This window comes from Bacillus rossius, chromosome 5, assembly GCF_032445375.1.
Source record: "Bacillus rossius redtenbacheri isolate Brsri chromosome 5, Brsri_v3, whole genome shotgun sequence".
Classification (NCBI taxonomy): Eukaryota; Metazoa; Arthropoda; class Insecta; order Phasmatodea; family Bacillidae; genus Bacillus; species Bacillus rossius.
In genome coordinates, this window is record NC_086333.1 from 63,662,762 (window position 1) to 63,683,618 (window position 20,857).

A 20,857-nucleotide genomic window follows, 5' to 3' on the forward strand; every position below is an offset into this window, starting at 1 on the left:
GTCCCCGAAGGATCCCGGGTGACAAGCCATCAAAGCCATTGCCTTGTAAGAAACACATTTTGCCGGAACCTACATGGACGCACGGCGTTGTCGTCATTCCACTACATCCGTCTGAACTGTAATATTTTTTTTATAATTCCTTCCACGGAATTTTCTACGCTATTTTCTTTTGATGAATGACCTCGGCTGATTTTGGCTTGTTGTTCCCTGTGTGTCTGCACATTCATAATTATTGACGTGACAACGTCTAATAAATAGATGAACGCCGGCTGCACGCACGCTCATTGTTCCGTTACGCTGTGTTCCGTTACGCTGTCGGCGAGTGCAGTAATAATAGGTTATGTTACAATTGACTAAAAAATTATGGTGATTCATATAATTGATGATAGATATTTGATTACAGTATATTTATATGAAAACTTGTTCATAATTATATTTCAACTTTATAGCTAAACGCCAGTTTTTAAAATTAATTACAAGTCATCTACACGTGAACTGTTTCGTCGACTGTTTATAAAGTGAAGTGAAAAGTTAATGTGGTTTTCATTGCTTATTACAACAACAATTTCGGCAATAAAGGTTAATTATTATTGCATTTTAAAAATCTGATTACTAGTATAATATCAAGTATTTATTCTTTTATTATTAAAATAAAAATGATTAAATTTTATTCATAAAAGTATGCAATCATTTCATCAATGTTTTGTTATGACGTCACGTTAAACTATCGTCCGTAAACCGACTTTACAGACAACCAATTTTTTTGTCCGCTATTGAGGTTTACTATGACATACAATGTAACTAGCGATGGCATATCTAAATAGAATAAAAAATCTAAAATCAGCAAAAAAAAAAGGATTGGGAGGGGGGTGGGGTTTTGGAGAAACACGCAAGTGCGTGAGTGTGTTTCGCATCCTCGGGCTGGGCTTTTAAGGAGATTGCGCTTCGCGGGGTTCCGTTATCATTCGGGAGCCATCGGCTATTTAGTTTATTTAGTTTATTTTGCGCGTGCGCGCGCCTCGCTGCGTGCCGCGAGCTGGAATCTTCCAGCCCCGCTCCAACTCGCCGCCCGAACTGACGGAAATTTGATTCGATCATGCTGACCTCTCAACGAAGAATTCACCCTCAAACTAACCTCAGACTTCTTAGTCATCTGAGATAACTGGGTCTTCGTACACAGGCGGGGGGAAAAACAATTTCTGTACTTTATTCAACAAATTTCTTTGGAAACCGATTGTAAAGAAATAAGCGTGTAACACTACAAGAAATATATTGCAACTTTGTTCAACACGTTGATATGGTTATTATTTTGAATTTATCAAATACGTTTTTCAGGATAATTCTGAGTATTTATCACGCTAATTGGCCAAAAGTTTATATTTATATTTATGTTTAATCCAAACATATATATTTCTCTAAGCCACGGAAAATATAAAAGTAGGCCTATATTCAATAATGGGACTTTATTTTGTTTTATTATGCTTGTTAATGTGCGTAGTTAATACTGGAAAGCTATTCAGGGAAAGGTTTAAAACAACTTTAACTACAGGAGGTACTGGGACAATTCACAAAGAATAAATGTCCGGGTAAGAATCCGAATCCAGTATTACTGCGAACACTATTTCGTACAGTTGTTTTCATGCAAATGCACAAATTTACAAATATCTGTAAGTTTACATGAATATGTATATTCCATTTACAAAAAAGAAATTACAGTGTAGAAATAACGCATTCTATTTTTGTTTGTTTGTAAAAACACGGTAGGGAACATACGTGGAAGAAATAACTGTGTTTTTCTGCAATAGTATCAAAAAGGTTTTTGAATGTTCTGCCTAAAGTTATACGAAGATTATTCTCGTGGATTCATGTGAAATCTAAGTGAATTCAGTGCCAGTAAATTTACTCGGGTGACGACATATTTACGAAATTCCTTCTGTTCTTCGTAAAATTAAGGCGGACAGTTTTAACAGCGTAGAAGCACCGACCAGCTTGTTTCCATCCATGCACGTTCGGGCCTGGATCTCGTGCCGGCTCTCAACGCTGATTGGTTCCAGCCCGCGCGCACCGCTCCGCTTTTCCAATCACATTTCACGAAGTTGGAAACGAAATACCAAACAACTAGCCGTGGAACGGGTCCGCAAAAGGGTTCTTACACCGCAGGTTTTATTTGAAGAATGCTTTAAATGACGACCAAGTTCCAACGCCAGCTTACAGACAGACTGGGTTAAGATACAAACATATATTTTCACTTGCGAGATATATATGATATATGCAAGATAACATACTTATTTCGTACGGTGCCCCTTGTGCTATATCGCGCGAAATGGCTACTGTGTTGTGCGCGTAGCGTTAAACCAACAAACAGTTATTTTGGTAGTTTCTCTACTGCTTCATGCACGAATATTTTATTTTTTACGGAAGCTTATTTAAAAAAATAATAAAACTTTGTGTACATCCATCTGGGATAAATTGGTTTTATAGCAGTGAAATAATTTTTGGAAATCTGTCCAATACTCTTCGCGTTCCTTTTGAAAAGACCCTCGCATTTTATTTTAACAATGTAATACGATGTAATATAACTAAATTTCACCACAGAAAACTTATGGTTGCATACAACTACGTCAATGGTACCACTTACGTTATCAAAAGTTGAAAAAAAAAATTAATATTTAATCACTTATTTTGACTATTCAGATGCGTTTTTTTTTATAATTAGCACTTGTGCTAAAAAATTTTTTAGAATCACCTAATGATTTAAATAATAACTTTAAAGGTTTTATATTATTACTTGTAAACAAATACATATTCTTTAACAATCCTGGAGTAAGATAATTTAAATTTCAGAACTCCCAACAAAAAATCCTATTTAGTCAATTCTGTATAATACAAAGTTACTCATTTATATTTAGAGTTACATTGCTTCTAGAAATATTAAATGGTCAATTTTTATTCTCAACCAAAACGTTATTTTCTTATAATTACCTAGAATAAAACGCTCATGGTTTGAAATACATTAATTGAAGAGCTGCTTGTGAAAATTAGTTGTGAAATAAAATTGGACATAAGTTATTGAGAAACTTTACACTAAATTACATAAACTGCTCTGTGTTTTCCATCAACATCCATTTGTGTGTGGCCACAAGAATGAACTTATGATTAACTTCTTCCAAATGGGGGACCTTTCCCTTCATCCACAGGTACAAAAACTTAGTAAATAACTAATGTTTTTTTTTTTCCGGTTAAACTAAAGCATAGGACTTAGAAACTTAAAACTCTTGCTAAATTTTAAGAATCAGGGCCGCTTGCAAAGTCAGGTAAGTAAATTCTAAGCAAAAACTTTGCAGGGTAAACAATGGAGAAACACTTTACTGTATCTCAAGTCACGACTCTACAAGCCAGCCTTAATCTGGCACAAAGGAAAAAAAATCGCCAAATTTGGACTTAGGCTCTTTTGGCACTCAAGTCCAGATTATTATGGTGTGCTGCGGGTTGCCGAGGGCTCGCAGCCAGGCGCAGCGCTGCAGACGAGACCGGGGCAAAGGTCAAAGTTGATGCGGCGGCAGGTGCAGACTGACGCTACCGCCAGAAATACGCCAATGACCAAAAAAGTATGGGGGGAGGTGAGTGGGTAACTCATTACCTTTGGGCATAATTTTCACTTCTACCCCTGCAATCGCCATTAAAATTTTATTTTTTAAGCACCAGGCATTTTTATTTTGCATGTAACCGATATCCAGCCTCGGTTAAAAAAAAAAAAAAATGTATATATATTTCACCTCCCCGTCAGACCCCTGCCTACGTCAAAACACGTCCACACATAGCTCTGCGGAAATGAGAAACCTACCGGGCGCGCAGAATTTTTCGAACGCTGTTTCGACCGTACGTTAACTCAGCGTCTCCTCGGCCGAGATAATGAGTTCCCGGGATGAATGTTTCATCGCGCCGTCAGACGTTACTCGAATAATTCATTCGAAAAATTCATCTTTCTAAGCGTGCGCCATTTTTCTCTCTCGCGTTACCACAGATTTCAGGGCCTGCGCTGAAGCCATGAAGCTTTCAGTAATGCGGATTCGGGTGCGCGCGTACTTAGCGAAGTGAATCCAAATGCTCTTGACAAAAAAAAAGTACCATAAAATTATTTTTCTCTTCCGACCACATGAAGTACCTTGCCTCAAAAATACCGCAAGTTTCTAGGCTTTAAAACCACAAAAAATAATAACTTCGTAAAATGCAGTTATTACGTTGTTAAGAATTTACTTATTTCTAACCAGCACAGTTCTGAAAAAAAAAATGAAAACTGCAAACAAAATTATTTATCAATAAAACTGCAAGTATAAAAAAAATTAAACAGAATTCTCTTTGATTGGGAATCAAATTCAGAAACATATTAATACAAGTTTTTATTTTTACGAAATTTGTTTGATAAAAATTCTTTACGTTGCTTTATCAATGATGACAATCACGCACGTCAACGGGAATCGCATATCTATGTGAGAAATTTATAAGGAAGCAAGAATGTCTATAGGATTAGCTGGAAGAATTCATCACAGGAATTTAGACACCTATACTACGCCTGATGTAGACGGTGGGAACCGTCCTGTGTGTACCAAAGACTAACGACGTTGAAGACAGATTCTAGTATCATGCAAATGAGGCCAACAGTGGCTAACGATTCGCTGACGTAACTGCCAAATTCAGCTGATATAAAATGTTGATGTGCGATTTTTCGACCGACCGAACAAAGGTCATTTTAACAACCAGAGCGATTGGCGTTTTATGTGTATGCATAGTTCTATGTTTGTATGTGACCTTTTATGACGATAACGTTTGAACCGTAGATAAGATTTTCATGAAATTTGGTATGGCCAATTGAATTTTTAAGTTCGTGTATAAAAAAAACGGTTAAGGATTTTTTTAAAAAATATTTAATAAACACACAACTAGCTTTCAAAAATCAAACACATGATTTTAATTTCTGGCTTGGAATCCAAACAGGATAGTGCCCATATAGATCATGAAACTCTATGATTCAAAGGAATTAAAGAATATATTAAGCAATTAAATTTACCTAAATTGTATCTAATTCTTCTATAATTTGTTTCTGGCGTGAAAAACATTTTTTGTTAAGAATCAATGAGGAGAAAAGACTGGAAAATGAAATTAGGTAAAATCGCGTATGACAGACCAATTCATAGACAGGCAGAAAATAAAGTTATGATAATAAATAAGTAGGTGCATGGTCACAGTTCGGGGCCAACTACTAGTAATAAAAGTTACTCCGATACAAACACGTTGTGCTCTATATATTCAACGCAAAATAGCAATTTGCAGCAAAAATATTATTGAAATGCACACAGTAAAGAAAATATGAAACGCTTATCCAGTTGAAACTCAGACGTCCACAGTTCATTATGTAAGATTTTATAATCTCAACAACGAGCTATTTACGTCCAACACGACACAAGTCTTCGACAGCTCTACAAGCAAAGACGTCCAAGGTTGGTCCACGTCTGGTTGGATCCTCATTTCCTTGAGGACTAGCAGCTGGATGTATTATGAAGTAGGAAAGCCTGACCCATGATTTTTAGTGTGTGTGTGTGTGGGGGGGGGGGGGGAGAGGTATTTTTAAAAGCAAACCTAGGAATCGGTTACACAAAAAAAAGTGGTGCTTTATTTAAAAAAAAGCCTTAAATGGCAATTGCAGAGGTAGAGGTAAAAAAAAGCAGTGAATTCCCCATCTCCTTTTTTTTTTCGGTCAGCGACGTATTTTCGGCATGTCAGCCAGTCTGCACCTGTCGCCGCATCAACTTCGACCTTTGCCCTGGTCTCGTCTGCAGCTCTGCGCCGGCTGGCTTCGAGCCATCGGCAACCCGCAACACACCAGATGCTAGAACGTACCTAACTGTACGTGTGAACAAGGAGCATAAAAATAGATATTTCAGGTTAAACCAAATTACCTCTTTCCCAACCCCTCTGAAAATAGCTTTAAAACGATCCAGACTCTACTAACTACACAGCATATAACTAAATGAATGCTGTTTCGTTCCGAACGAAATCAGGAACAAGGCAGGTCACATATATCTCTGGTCTCATTAATAATATTTATTTTTTACATTTAAATAAAATATTGAGTAGTTATATTTTTTTCCTCTCTTGATATTCAAGAAATAATTGAAAGTATGTTAATGAAATTTTATTGGATACCAAATGTTGTGTTCGTTGATGATATTTAAAAATAATGTCGAGTTAACCTATTGTTACATAACAACCATCCTTGGCTCCTAAAATCACGATTTATATTTACATTAATGCTTATCTAATACAATATACAAAAAGTGGTGGCTCTAAAAACCGCAAATGGGTATATACAATGTTATATTAACTAGTATTTTTAAAGAATAAACTGTGAAATTCAAAAAACCAACACGGAAACTTAAAAATCCTAACAACATTTTTTATTTATTTGAATTTCAACATTTGAGAGCTTTTTATTTTATTTAATCGTTATTTCTAATTTTAAACTCATTATATAGACACGTTATAAAGCTACCGATCTTTGACAACGATAAAAAAGGGACTCCAACCTGATGGCGTAACATTTGTTAATTTTCACCTTATGAAGAAAAATTTGTAAAATAGTATTCTCAAGAGTAAAACTTAGATTTGGAGATGATGAGAGAAGAAAGACGGGTAAAACCATCTAAGTTCAGGAATGAAATAATTCATTGGTGGGGAAGTTGTAGTAACCCTTTAAAAAAAAAGTCTGTATTTGGGCGTCTAGTAATCATAACAGCCAAATGTCTCCTACGAACCGACACCCGGCGTTGATTTCGAAATCGTTGGTGCGATACAAAAACCGTCAAAACAGGTTCAAAGAAAGTTTGCAACGCCTGTGGGACACCATTCAACGAAGATTAGATTTTGTCGGAGAATGATCCAGAATAACTGTAATGAACTAAAACGCTGATAAAAAATGTGCTCCACGAAGTTGCGTCTATTTATGTCTCAGAAACACTTTTTCGCTCGAATGGTGGTTTGAGTCTTACGAAGTAATTTTCTGGAAAATCCTAAACGATGTAGATTTCGTTTCTCTCGCTCACGCAATTTCAGGGCATTGCTCATATTGCACCATTTTAAGATAAGTATGTCATAATTTTCAAATATGTTTTCGACATTTTATCAATATAAATGTAAACTTATTATAATTTTTTTTATATTTCACATCCGTGGTAAAAAAAAATGGGATGAGTATGATTTTATTTGGTTAATCGATATTGCCATATTTACTAGGCCTGTAGTGCTGAATTTTCTCATTTTCCTTGTGGGAAAAGAGGATAAGGGTTATAAATTTAGAAATTTTTCTAACTAATACTAAGCATAAATAAGAATAAACTGATATGCGAGATAAAAAAACAAAACTGCACTCTACAATTCATATAAAGATGTGATTGTTTCAAAAATCTTAAAATAACATTCCTGTAATAAGGTTTTTCATGATTCTAAACATTGTTATGACCAAAATAAATAAACATCTAAGTGTAAACAATAGTATTCTCTTTATTAAAATACAATAGGTGCGTGCTTCTTGATATTTTAAATTGGCTACCTCATCAGTTGGAAAAAAGGTAATAAATATATACTAAAACACAATAAAACAGGAATTATAAAGTCAGATAATTGATATATACCAACAATTTAAAAAGACTCACACATAACCACTGTATAAAACAATATTAAACGGTTTTGTATATAATTTATAGACCGGAAAATTTATTGTGCCTATTTCTTTCGAAGAAAAACCTTTTTTGGAATAATTACATAGTTTTCTTAAATAAAATTGCTATAAACACATATAATGTTATTTACCTTATTTCCAGTAAAAAAAAAGTTTCAGAAATGTTTGAATAAATATTTGAATAGTTAATGATAAAAATATATGTTCATGAAAATGTTAGACATAAATACATGCATATTGACACTGAAATAAGAAGAGAATAACTGTTTAAAGAAGGGACACATAACACGAAAAGCAAAATAAAAGTGAACTTTTCAAATCACAATGTTTTTCATGTATGCAAATTTTCTGAAACAAGGACAAAAATAAAACCAATTTAAGTTCCTTTCATCTAAAATTTCTCACTTAAAGAAAATTTAATTTGAGTTTATAATTAAAAATGCCATGCACTGTGTCTGTGAAAACAAAGGGGAAGCAGAGGAAGATAATGGTTTGCGTTAAGAAAGCTGTTGTCTCACCATCCAGAAGAGGGTCTCGTTGGCGAAGTTAGAATAACTGTCTATAGTGGAAAGAACGCTGAAGATAAGGCAAACCAGGACAAGCATGAACCTGTGAACACAACCAGAAAGAGAGATGGGTCAGACTTACTGCACAACACACGTAAACAACACACAGCCACAGAATATGAGTTATGGAAAAGGTTACAGTTTGATTTCTCAATAAATTGTACGTTCTAATACTACCACGACAAATAAAAACAAATCTCTATAAAACTGCTAGGATATTTTATTTTACAATAAAATAATACTAAGCACAAAAAAAAAATACATACACTATGCAATCGCTTTCTTTGATACACAATAAAGGGGTTTGTTTAAATATGAGCCACTGAAAAATAAGTTCACTGCAAATAAGACTTTTGTTTGACATGAATATTTAAAGCATAAGAAAGCTTGTATTGTCATTAAAATAATTCAACACTTTTTTTAATGAAGAAATAAGCTACTAATTCTATAAAGATAAGTTAATATTACACACCAAATTATTGTAAGCTTAGAAGAAAACTGATGGCCAAATAAACCAAACATTTGAAATAAAATTTTAGAAGCAATTATCATACTATGATTTTTTATGTATTAAACGTATTAAATATATAATATTTTATATTTTTCTTTAGAATACAGAAAGTTTTTTATCTGCAAAAACTAATATTCCTGCCTGTTACTCACGCTACCGTTACATAAAAACGACTTGTCATAGCGTTTTACTTTATTAGCTTATTTGACCGTTATTTGTATGAATTTCAACTATATGTTATAGATTTATCGCAACCGCCTTGGCATTGTAAGTCGTTGAGTGTAGACTTTAACATTTTTGTGCTAAAATAGTTGCACTGCATGTACCTTGTGAATGTTAAATATTTTAACTTATCTATCTGTTTCTAAAACTTAAACTAAAAGCTATTTCCACTAATTTAAACAGTAAATAAATTTAAAAGCAACAGACGTGAAAAGTATCTTTTTTAAGTTTGCCAGTCACAATTTCGGTACCCTGAGTAGTTTTTACGCTAAAACGTATCTATACTCAAACTCAATCGTTTGGTGACAAGGCTCAGACTTACTTATTATGTTTTAAACTTTTATTTCGCAACTGTCAAAATTTTATGAAGATAATTTTTAAAAATTCATGCGTTACTCAGCTGCGGGGGAAAAAAATATCCGTGTAGTGACGTGTTCGAGACACAAAACATTTATAATGTTTTACTTACGAATGCATGCATGCAATGACTAATCACAAAGAAAAGATGGCACGATGCATATATAATGATACCCAATGCTTGTAAAATAACTATTGTAGGAAATTCTCTACTACAATATAAATAACTTTAAATTGCAGGTGAGACCAGGCAGTGACATACGCCTAGGAGGTTAAATGCTGATCAATAATTAATTTTTTATTTTTCCTAACTTACCTAACTTAAAAGTAAATAATTTTAGGAGAGTACTGGGCTAGAGAGGGACCTAAGTACGTATGTGCCATCGGTGATTTATGATGAATAATTATAAAAGTCTTAGAAATTAAAGACATTGAGGAAGGCATACCGGGTTGTAATAAACCCGGAAGACTGCATTTTTGTAAATATTTGGAATGTGAAAAAAAAAGGCATGCATTGTTTAAAACCGTTCTTTTGAAGATACCTTTGAGGTTAATAATCCTTTAAAAAGGTATTCAGACCTGCTGCACTTTAATAACTTTATAATATTATTATTAGTACTACCTATGGTAATTACAAATTGTTTTATTATTTTAAGGCAGACATATTAACGTGTGTGTGCTATAATTGCTGATTGGGTACTGTGTGCATGTGTTATGACCAGGTAAACTAAAACACTTTACAGAAAAATAAGTTTGAAATAAAATATTCAAAATAATTTTATATACTCGTAAAATCTCAATTTACAGCTATCCACTTCCTTTGTGTAGACCAGAACACACACATGAAGTACGCAAAAACATTTTGGTATTTAAACATCAAATTCAGATTGATAACAAATAATGAACACTGATATGTATTTAGTTCAAGGATTTTTAAGGATTTGACCCAATTTAACTTGTTAATGCGCTCGAGATAGAAAGGGCACATAAGAATAACAAGAGCCTGTAAGAATGTCTCAGTTCAGATTAAAATCCAACATTACAAAAACCTTTATTTTATTTCATTGTATTCGTTAATAAGGGTTCGCTGCTGCTAACTTAAAACATCGGTAAGCACAGATACCAATTTAATCAAGACCACTGAGTCTTGTGAGTTCGGAACTAAAATTTACGGTTTTATTGGTTAACTTTAATATGTTATATACCTATTTAATTCAGCTTTAGTTACGTTAGCAATGTAACTTATTTCAGTTCAATTGATAATTTAGTTTTCCAATAACACTTACTTACTTTTACAAAAGATTCCTTTTAAAATTAGTTGCCAAGGAATACATAGTTTGTAATAAATCAATAAAAACATTGGAAATTTGCACAAAAAAATTCTATGGTTGTTTTGGCATTTATTAAATACGCTTTTAGAACCGAACTGAATATTTATTGTGCCGTTTACAAAATTGGTGCATAATTTTAAATTTTGTTTGATGTTTTATACAAACATGAATTTTTTAATCCATGGAAATGATAATAAATTATTAAACATTTGTAACTTTTTTGTTTTATTATGCTTACTTATTTGTGCAGTTAAAACTGGAAAGCTATTCAGCAAACAGTTTATAAATAATTTAAACAAACGTAGGTACTGGGATAACACAAAGCATGAATTTCCGTCCAATAATCCAAACCCAGTATTATGCGAAAAATTATTTTAGACGCGATACGGTTGCTTTCATGTAAACGCAAAAAATTACAAATATCTGTAATTTTTACGTGATTATTATAGTGCAATTTTTTTATACTTAGTCGTTTACCGCGTCCCTCGTTTGTTTGACAGTTAAGTTTGCACTTCACCCAACTCGAGTACGGTCGTCAGTGAAATAATAAAAAAAAAAAGTTTGGCCGTTGGACTAACAGTACTTGGCAAAGCCAGTTCAAATTCCCGATGAATCGCATTACTTTTTTAAAAAAAAGCATGAGGTTTAATTTGACGTCAGAGCACTCGGGTCCTAAGTCCTTTCTTTATACGCGCTCACGGTTATTTTTGATTGGTAGCCGCCGGTTTTAAAACCTTTTTTTACTCGTTTGCGAGTGATTAAATTATTTTTATTTTTTTACCGTTATTCCTCCCCTCAATGCCACAGTATTAAAACTAGCACAACCCCAATAATGTTTGATATTTGTCCAGTTTATCGACGCTTGTCTTTAATAAACCAGTCAATATCAAAAATTAACTGGGCAAAAAAAAAAAAGACAAGTTGAAAAATTCTAGCTTCTAATTGTCGATTGAAAATGAAGTGTGAGGTGTGAGTCTCAAAACATTTCACCGTTATTTTGTTAAAACTTCTATTGTCGTTGTTTTCACATAAAATGCTTTTAAGAAATGGTTTTAGAGGTTTTAAATAACTACAAAATATGTAAACTACGAAAATATCGACACATATATATTTAACACTGTGTCTAGATCAGGCTTTACTATGGTCCCAAAAAGGTGTTTAATATCACTAGTAATATAAACGCTCAGTATCCTTTATTAAAAACTAACAGTTTCAATGTATTAACAGATCGTTGGCTAACATGTTTGCACTATTTTTATTGAATTTATTTTCTCGAATTTACAGTTAGTATTTTTGTGCGAAATTTGGAAAAACGCTCTGGATGTCTGCAATGTGCTAAACACCTTTTTATGAGCTCTTGTAAAGCATCTTAATAATGAAACATAAAATAAAAACTAATAATGGGATGGTAAAAAAAAATAATTTATGTTATTTACTCATACTTAAGCTACAAAAACATGAAAAAAACAGTGAAAATATGCAAGACAAAATACTAACGTACTTATGATTAAAACAAATTGAGACAATCATTAATAAGGCTTGAATGATGTACTGAATTTATAGTCACTGGTAGCATCAAAGATTAAAACAAGAGATGGGTTCAATCCACTATTTCTCAAATCTAAATGTCAACTTCAGTTCTTAAAAAAGTGGCTCCTATTCGAATCTAGCTCCTGAAGTCAGGAATAAAATACGATTAAAAACATAGAAATGTATGTTTGGAAGAAAACTTTTTCCCCACTATTTTTTTAAAGTTGGAAATGCATTATTATGTTTAGAATACAAATAATTTCTTTTTCTGTCAAAAAAATAATTCCTGAAGTGCTAAAAAATATAACATTCACAGAGCATTGTAGCTAGTGGCAGATTATAGATATATAATGAAGTCCTTTTTAACTAGATAATGCTAGTGTTAAATTTCTTCATCTTCCTGAAATATTTTTCTGCGAATATTTTTTCCCCAAATTTAAAATCAATTGAATGCTAAAGATTTGATGGCATTTGAGTATGTGACTGATCCATGCCATATAAATATTAGTCCTTTATGCTACTGTAGTCTTCTGAGCGATCACGCAGTTTCTTGTAAACATGTTCACTTGATCATAACCACGGTAAAACCTGATGATCAACAAACTTCAATTTTAGTTGAAAAGCATTGCACTATGGCTGTTGAATCTTTACTGCGAACAGTTTTCTGGGCTCAACTTATCACTTATAATGGAGTACTTTAGGAATAGACAAGTATCTGAGGGGGGCTGGGGGTAGAAGTACGGAAATATCTGGCCACCGTCATGGTCATGATACAAAAACCAATTTGCGACAATTATACAAGTGGGCTGTCTGACACGCCATCAAAAGTCTGAAATAATCGCATATCGGAAATCTATATAGCGAATAACATAACAACCATTCTTCACTTGTATCGGAGTCTGAAGCTAATGCACTACTTTGTTTATCAGACCTGTGAGCAGTAGCGAAGCTAAGATTTTTACTCAGGAGGTACTTGAATACTGTAATGAGCAACTGAGACATTTACAAGCTATTAAATTGATTTCGCTTGTTTTTCATTACAAGTTCTCCGAAAGAATTCAATGATTTCAAAGTTACAAAAAATGGTTGTATTCTCTTAAGTCTAAATTATACTACGAACTAAATTAATTTCAAGTTACGTTTTTTTATTGTAATGAAAAAACCTTGAATAAGTATAGCATAGTTAAAATAACATATTTTGGTGGCCTTCTACGAATTTATAAACTGCTAGATGATAAAACCTGCTAAAACCCAGAAGATATTAAAAACGTGAAATTCATATTATTTCTCTCTGACAAAGTTCCAAGCTCTCTGGAATCTTACAACACTGACTGCACACAGTGTATTGTAAATAACAGCAAACAATAACAATTTTTAAGTCCCCAAACACAGATCTTCGAGGCGGAGACATCCTAGAGCAACAAACAATCTGCACGAAAGACTAAAATATCGCACTTTGAGAAGCTGAAGTGGTCACGTGGTCAGATCACTCTCTTCCCACCAAAATGACGGGGGTTCGATCCCCGGCCGGGAGGAATAATGATTTGTTTGCATGTGTGAAACGTGAAGAAGGTCACCGTGAGCCAGAGGGTTTCCTCGGAGTACTCCCTTTTCTCTTTCAAATGCATTCCGTCCATCATGACCACGACATTAAAGAAACTTTTAATGAGCTGTTACATTACTTAAGCCACAGATTTATTTTTAATATTTTGACCCTTCTCTTTTTAATTGGTTTTGCCATTTTAAAGGATATATAGTTATTTATTTATACACACACATCACACACATCACACACATCGATGTAAAGAAACATGAACTGTACTGAATCTCAAAACGAAGTATCATCGGAAAACGGCAGTTTAGTGTTATAAAAATTATATTCCTTCATATGTACTAAATAAAAATATAATTTGATGCCCTTTGGGCAACACTATAAAAATTAAACATACATATTATGGTTTTATCGAATAAGCATAAAATTGATTTATTTATATTTATTATGTATCAAGTGAAAGTTATTCGAACTGACCCACAAATATTGAACTATATCTTCAAGTTGAAGTTTTCTTGTTTGAGTTAATTTGTTTAACTTCTAAAATGTTAAACATATCTTTGTTACAAAATCATATTAAAACTGTCGTAAGCTCTTCGCGCAGCTAACCGGTGATAATTATATTTCTGTGGCACTCCTGAGACATCTATTTCAATACCCACTTTCTAAATAATCACACGTAATAACCTCAACATGGAGATAGGAGTTGTCAGAAGTTGACATGATGAATATAATTATTCAAATCATTTTCTATCTCACATATTGCAAAATCAAAAACATTGTGGAAACGGTTCATAGCCATGTTTTTCGATGGATATTAAGTAGTAGTTAGGATTTTCAACGTCAACCCCAGTAAATTCCACAAAATAAAGTACTTAATAAACTGTTTACACAATTAAAAAAATGCATTTCACCAGATGTTTCAGGTGTCCCGGAAAAATGTTGCAGACCATCTGCTTGACATAAAACCCTTTCATGCACTTTCCATTTAGTAATGCACACATGATCACCCCATAGCCCTCACTCTGCAGCAGTCCTGAAAACTACACAGAAAAATAATTTTTTCTGTACTTTTACCAAAAACTCCTTTGTAAACCAATTGCCAAGAAATAGCGCGTGATCTACAAGAACAACACGTGGCTATGGTTATTTTTTTTCATGTATAAAATATATTTTCGAGATAATACTGAGTATTTCTTACGAAAATTGGCGCATAACTTTATATTGTAATCGAAAATTCATTCAAGCATAATATTTTTTTCAACCATGGAAAAGATTATCGAATTTAAAAAAAAAATTGACTTCATTCTGTTCCATCATGCATAGATATTATTTGCGTAGTTAATACCGGAAGGCCATTCAGGGAAACGGTTTACAAATATCTTTAACTATTGGAGGCACTGGGAACAACAACACGAAGCACAAATGAGCCGGGCGAGAATCCGGACCCAGTACGACTGCGAACATTGTTTTGCAGCGATTTTGCAGTTCTTTTTTCGTGTGAAATGTACAGATCTGCGAATATCTATAAGTTTGCGAGAGTATTTCTGTTCAAATTATGTACAAAAAGAAATGTGCAGTGCGAACTCATGCCCGCTAGCTGACGGTTGCTGGCGGCTGGGAGATGGTGCGCGGGGAATCCGACAGCCCCGGACCGTTGCAAAGGTCAGGGGTCACGCCCGCTGACGGGATCCTCCTTCAGCGACGCACAACTTTCAGGGCTGCTTTCTTGGGCCACTTTCATCCCCCCCACTGCTTTTTTTTCCCTTTCGAAACCTTTTGATCACTGCCCCTTGGCTTCTGACTTGAGGCCAGGTCCATGGAAGTGATGGGTGCACTCAATGGCTGGCTCTAGCAGCCATCTTGTGATAAACAAAATGAAGCCCGGGTGTTGCGGCACCGTAGGACTGTAGCCATAATTTTGTGAAGGAGGTGGGCCCAGTACAAACATTGTATAATTTTTTTTGACGAGTAAGTATTCTGTATAGTTGAATTTTAAAATAAAATTGATTGTACACACTAAAATTTCAAAAAAAAAAAAAAAATATTACAGTAAAGTCCCGATTATCCGCGAAATTAAGTGGCAGGGCCACCGCAGACAGTGAAAATCGCGGATGATCCGCAAAATAGCCGAAAATGGGAAACAAAAAGGAAAAATTATTTTCAACTTAAAAGTCTAAACATTTATGTACAGTAAAAGTTACAATCAACAGCACAAAATTTTAAATGATGCTAAAATTTTAGTATTTTACTGAATAATTAACATAAAATACATTTCAGTAATGTAAACATAAAAGTGCTCACCATACGACTAGAAACAAAGTGCGACAGAGACAAAAATAGCAACGCATGCCAGCCTACTGCGTGAGTTCCGAGAAGGCCTGTGGCGTTTTACTGTATACTGCACAATACACTCGTCAGTAGAGTTCAAATTTGCTCATTTGTAATAAAATAAAGATTTACATATGTGCTGTATTTTTTCGTAGCATGCGCGGATAATCCGCACCGCGGATCATCCGTCCACGGATAATAGGGAGTTTACTGTAGTAGACTTGTACAACTCAAAAATTTACACATAGAAGTTTAAATAACGATTTTTCTTGAGAAAATAGCACTTAACGTTTCGTATTTTGGTTTTTATTTAATTGTGTTGATACTTTGTACTTAAGTCAATATGTTGAGGATTTCGAAAAAAAGTCATATATATATATTAATGTTATTGAATGCATGGAAAACATACACGCCTATGCTTAACAACATTAAAAGTAGACTGCTAAAGAAAAAAAAATTCCTGCTGCTTCTGTGTACGAGGATTATTGGACTGTAATGGGGAGGAAATAAATTATTGTAGTCCACTAATGATTACAGAAGTACTTCCAAAATAGTCATTCCGTGACCTTATATAGCTAAGTTGCTATAATTTTCTTATTCTCCTCGCTTGTGGTTTTTTTTTCAAACCCTGGAAGGGAGGGGTCTGGACCTGGTACAGATTAAGTAATGTCTGGAATTACTTGTTTCGCCATAATCGTGAACGGTCACCCATCCAAGACTAAGCCGCAGTCAAGGCTGCTGCGTATTACAAGCAGACGACACATTACGATTGGCCGGATCCTTCTCGAATCACGGCCATGACTATCCAAAAGGACCAATCACAGCTTGACTGTATAAATACAGCTCCAGAACATCAGGCTTTACCGTTTTAAATTCTCCGTTGAGTGTGGCTACAACAACAAAATTTTCACGCACGTTTCCTCAACCAATGAGCAAAAAATGTAGTTAGTTACTCTAGCCACGAAATGCTACGATATAGACTCTTTCATGAGAAGAGGGAGAAGAAAAAAAACTTGGGACTTGGAAGAACTACTGACTACTCTTCGACTTCCTTCGCCTAATCTAAGATAAATAATGCGTAGGACCATGCATTTTTCGCGAAAATATTCCGAGACTAGTTATAAGTTAAAACTCTGTAGCACCGTCTGTGTTTAGTGATTCGGTGAGTTTCTTACAGGTACATGTCGATTGTTACAACACCAATCACATTAAGTCAGTGCGGAATCAAACGCGTCCCGAGTGGCTCGGTGAAACAAGGCGACGACTTCTATCGCAGACAGCCGCCAATCACAAGGAAGAAACCGCTGGTGCGTGTATACCTTTTTGCAGTCTAGTAGACGTTCAGATTTATTCGCGAAAAATGCCTGCCCCTAATAATGCGAGTAGTAACCACTCCTGTAAAGTTGAAAAGCAGTCTGAATGGCGTGGCACGTAGGGCGACCACGCCGGCAGTTACGTATGCGTTTGCACGAACTTGAACGGGTGGACGCGAAACGACAAGTTAGGACGATCATTCGGAAAATCGAGTCAAGACCGTACGTTAAAAACCAGTGATGGTGAGCCAACTAGTCGACGATACAACTCGCATTTCGATGGTCGAGTACGGCGAGAGCCCGAAAGGAATGAGGAAGTTAAGGCTGGTGTTGCGTTTTTGCCTCCGTGGCTAAAAAAACAAACAAAAAAACAAAAAAAAACCCGCAGTGTTTTTATTTGAATGAATGTTATTTCGAACGTTTTTTTTCCTTAGAGGAAACAGGGCAGGTCTCTCAAGAATGCACTAGGAAAATTAATGAAAATTTAACATCGAATCAATTTATCTGGAAGAAATCACGGCGTAGCAACTGTCAAACACATATAGTGACACTGACATTTCACCAAGGCTCTCACGAAGAGATTTAAGTCATTGAGCTCGCATTACAGAGAAATGTTTTTAGAATACTCGTCCAGCCAAACAGATTACGGCTTTCTATGGTTCCCCAAAAACACTCCGGGTAAATGGTGTTATGTTTCCTTCTTCAATATCTCTGATGTGCACTGTGGTGTGTTTCCATTTGGTTTGACATCACTGTCGACAATATGAAAAAAATCAATTAAATAAATAATGTAACACATGCTATTGCACATGGGTCATGTTCTCATACAAATCACTGTAAAAAATTAATTAACATTCGCGTTAAGGTCACACTGGAAAGACAGTTTCCTTAATGTCATACAGATAACAACTGACTGATTTCTAATTCTTCCTCTTTGAGCAGGTTTCACAACCACGCGTCGACGACACTAGGGTCTTGGGATGTCGGCTGCAAAAAATATTAGTTGTTTACTATCGATCTTAGGGCAGCTTGCAGAGTCATGCATGTATAATCTAAGAAAATTTTTTTGCATATAAATCAAATGGCAGAACCCTATCCTTTAATTCAATACATAACTGTGAAAGAATTTATTTAGTTCACTAAGTCGTTGGAAATGGATAAACACAACCACACAACCTTCGTGGTGGAAGGATCTTCAGGGGGGAGGGGGAGGAATATATATAATAAAAATTATTAATTAAAATAAACATTTAATTATTTACTGATTTTCATGAATAATTAATTCAACTCGATAATTTTACTAAAATATATAATCAATTTGATACACATGTTTATATTGATATTAAATACTGAGTATTTATTAATTTTTTAATTTGATTAAATTTATACTTTATAATTTATATTTTATTTCTATTAATTATTTGCATGTAAAATTAAAGTTAGTTTTTTTACTACACCAAGTAAGAATAACTTCTAACGCACGTATATAAATATACAAAAACGTCATTTTTTTCACTTTCAATCGTGTTTCAGGCGCAATATTACTGAAAATATAGTCAGAATTTTGCTCTCGAACGATGGTTAAACTGGTGATTTGGCAATACAATCATGCTTCGTGTACTTCTGAGGTCATATTCACTAAATAAGTTTGCAACAGCTTTTAAATACGTTGACGTACGATAAATGTGATTTTTTTTGTCAAACAGGTTATTTAAAAAAACTGGCAAATAAATAATAATTGAGAAGAGCACTTTTTTTGATTTATTCAGTTTTTTCAGTTTTCGGAGTGGTTCACAATCATGCGATTTTTTAATGATTTTTGTTATGATTTTTGACGTGACAACGTCTAATAAATCGATGAACGCCGGCTGCAAGCACGAAAAAGTGTCCCGTTACGCACATTGTCCCGTTACACTGTGTCCCGTTACGCTCATTGTACACTTGCGCCGCATCTATCACTCTTGCGCTCGATTGGAACAACTATCGATTTTAACTTTTTCGAGGCACATTAAACTTGAAACACTCCCATTCGTTTCCTACTTTTCCTATCATCGTCCTATCCCTAACAGAATAACACAGATTGGAAGAAGTTAAATAGCAAACATGTATAAAAGTTATAGTTAAATTAATCTCTTCGTTAACGTAATAAACATATTTGAATTAATGAGTGCAAATAAAAGCAAATTTATCAATTAAATTGTAGATTTAATTTCACTCCTTCTTTGTATCCATACAAAATAGTGATAATTCAATAAAAATGATTCAATTTTATTCATAAAAGTATGCAATCATTTCATCAATGTTTTGTTATGACGTTGTCACGTTAAACTATCGTCCGTAATCCGACTTTACAGACAACCAATTTTTTATGCGATATTTTATGTTTCCTTTGCGTCGCGTCTGTAGCGCTACTGTGATCCCAGAATAGCTCGGGCACCTCGCTCGAACGTGCATGATTACCGAGGAAGGCGACGGGGGGTGGGGGTGGGGGAAACCTGTAACTTCTCTGAGCGGGGTCCGTTTTCAGCTACGAGCGGCGGCCCAGATTAAAAAAAATGATAACCTCTCTATTTTTACAGACCTGCCGGGCAGACTTTGTTAGCATTTACCGTTTTATCCGCCATCGAACCAAAAAAAAAAAGGTCGATGCGTGTACTCCCATGAAAAAAAAAATAGCGAACGCACCCCACGTGCGAACGATACACAACCAAAAAAGTTTTTTTTTTCAGCAACAAATTTTTTTTTCATCGCGTGGATGAGGCATCGATGTTACGTGGAGATGTTCCCCCACGCTATTTTGGAAAGTTTCTACACTGTTGTAAGATGAAGGGGAGACGTGGGGCAGAAGGGTGTGCTACGAAATTCCCGCTGAATCAACCCGCATAATTCAACCAAATCAGCCCTTAATTAGTTGTTACTTCTGCGGTGGGTTTGGGCGAGAGCAGAGAGGGGTGAAATATTCGAAACAGGCGTTTCATACGAAATCTTGACGGCGTCGTGTTTACGATTGGCAATAAACACCCCCTCCCCCCAAGTGACTGTAAGAAAAGGGAGGGGACGCAGATGTCATCGAGTTTCCCACTTATAAACTTTCTGCTTCAAAACTACATGTGCACCATATATTTCATGCCCAGGATTACAAAAAATGGTTGATGTGCGTGCGATGCGTTAAACGTACAGCGAAAATTATTTTTTTTTCTTTCAAAATTTCAAATATTTGGAGCCGAATTCCATGAGAAAATTGATAAGAAAACATGTCGATATTATGGGTACATATAATACACAGTGTCAATTAGAAAAAAAATGTTACTTACTATCTTAAAACTATCCGGCCCGAAGAAAAAGAAAGCATGACCATAATTTTACATTAAAAAACACATAAATATTTATGAAAATCGCTTCTGACCCG

General features: G+C 34.6%; 1 protein-coding gene across 1 annotated transcript in view; it reads right to left on the reverse strand.

The window, feature by feature from the left end:
- LOC134532284 (potassium voltage-gated channel subfamily KQT member 1) overlaps positions 1-20,857 on the reverse strand; it is a 371,136-nt gene that overhangs the window by 93,587 nt on the left and 256,692 nt on the right. The window contains exon 2 of the mRNA XM_063368703.1: positions 8,254-8,344. Coding sequence (XP_063224773.1) covers positions 8,254-8,344 — 91 coding nt within the window. The remainder of the gene's footprint in view (positions 1-8,253; positions 8,345-20,857) is intronic.